The sequence below is a fragment of the Cyprinodon variegatus genome, unplaced genomic scaffold, assembly GCF_000732505.1.
Source record: "Cyprinodon variegatus isolate N-32 unplaced genomic scaffold, C_variegatus-1.0 Scaffold770, whole genome shotgun sequence".
In the NCBI taxonomy this organism is placed as follows: Eukaryota; Metazoa; Chordata; class Actinopteri; order Cyprinodontiformes; family Cyprinodontidae; genus Cyprinodon; species Cyprinodon variegatus.
This window is the reverse complement of record NW_015151223.1, coordinates 100,774-101,961: the sequence shown is the minus strand read 5'-3', so window position 1 is coordinate 101,961 and position 1,188 is coordinate 100,774. Positions and strand designations below refer to the sequence as shown.

At 37.1% G+C, this 1,188-nt stretch overlaps 1 protein-coding gene across 1 annotated transcript in view; it reads left to right on the top strand.

The window, feature by feature from the left end:
- Positions 1 to 1,188, top strand: part of syne1 (spectrin repeat containing, nuclear envelope 1) — a 172,957-nt gene that overhangs the window by 162,853 nt on the left and 8,916 nt on the right. Inside the window, exons 134-135 of the mRNA XM_015395967.1 lie at positions 176 to 304; positions 430 to 642. Of these exons, the coding sequence (XP_015251453.1) occupies positions 176 to 304; positions 430 to 642 (342 nt within the window). The remainder of the gene's footprint in view (positions 1 to 175; positions 305 to 429; positions 643 to 1,188) is intronic.

The following is a 1,188-nucleotide window of genomic DNA, read 5'->3' as shown; positions in this document are numbered from 1 at the left end:
GCAGTGGTTTATGTTAAAATAAACCTTTGGGTTAAGTTGTCGCAAACAGGTTTTTCTTGTGAATTTGGTCTTAAATTTTTATTTCAAGTGGCATTAAAAAGTCTTAAAGTCTTGAATTGAACTTGCGTTATGCTGTAGGAACCCTGAGTTCAGTCTTTAAGTTTATTCCCACCAGGACTTTCATGAGACGAGCCACGGTCTGCTCCTCTGGTTGGAAAACATCGATCGCAGAAGGAATGAGATCGTCCCTATTGATCCGATCCAGGACAGTGATACTCTTCACGAACATCATAAGACGCTCACGGTATAACACAGTTTTGATTTTAGATGATGATATGAAAATTACTGAAATGCCAGAAGTCAGGTCTTCTTCGTAGATAAAAGTTGCATAACTTAAATCAGTTTGCCATAACTCTCCAAATCCTACAGCAAATCCGCCAGGAGTTATTGGACTCTCAGCTTAAAGTCGCCCCCCTACAAGACATGTCCCTCCAGTTGCTGGTCAACTCTCAGGGAGGTGACTGTCTGGAGGCCAAGGAGAAGGTTCATGTCATCGGGAATCGCCTCAAACTTTTACTAAAAGAAGTAACTCGAGACCTCAGAGAGCTCTCTAAACTGCTGGACATCACAAGCAGCCAGCAGGTAAGAGACTCAAACAGCATCTTACAAAATGATCCCTACCTCTTGGTCAATCTTTTTTTTTACATTTTAATTCAAAGCTTTTAGGTTAGTTAATTTTATTGAGATGTTCTGTGGTAGACCAACACCACATAAAGCATATATTTAGAGTTACATTAAATATTGTATATAACTTTATTAGTAAGTAGTAATAAGTGTCATGCATATGTAGCCTTCATTCTGATTTCCATACCTAGAAACAAATGTTACCTTCGTTGTAAAAAAAGTTAAGTAATTTTTCCTGGATGGAAAGAATCTGTCTACTTTTTCTAAAGCTTGTCACAGATTCTCAGAGTCATTCACAGACGTAAATATGTTCATTTATTCTCTTTTTTCCTGGTAAAGTAAAGGTGATTAAAATGTGGAAAAACCTTTAGGGGCGTGAAAACGTTTGTAAGATTCTCCTTGTTCAGTTTGAACCTTTACTTTCCAAGACCTTTTACTCAGAATATCAAATTTTATTGGACGTCTCAGATTAACAGAAGATATTCACAGTATTATAATCTATCT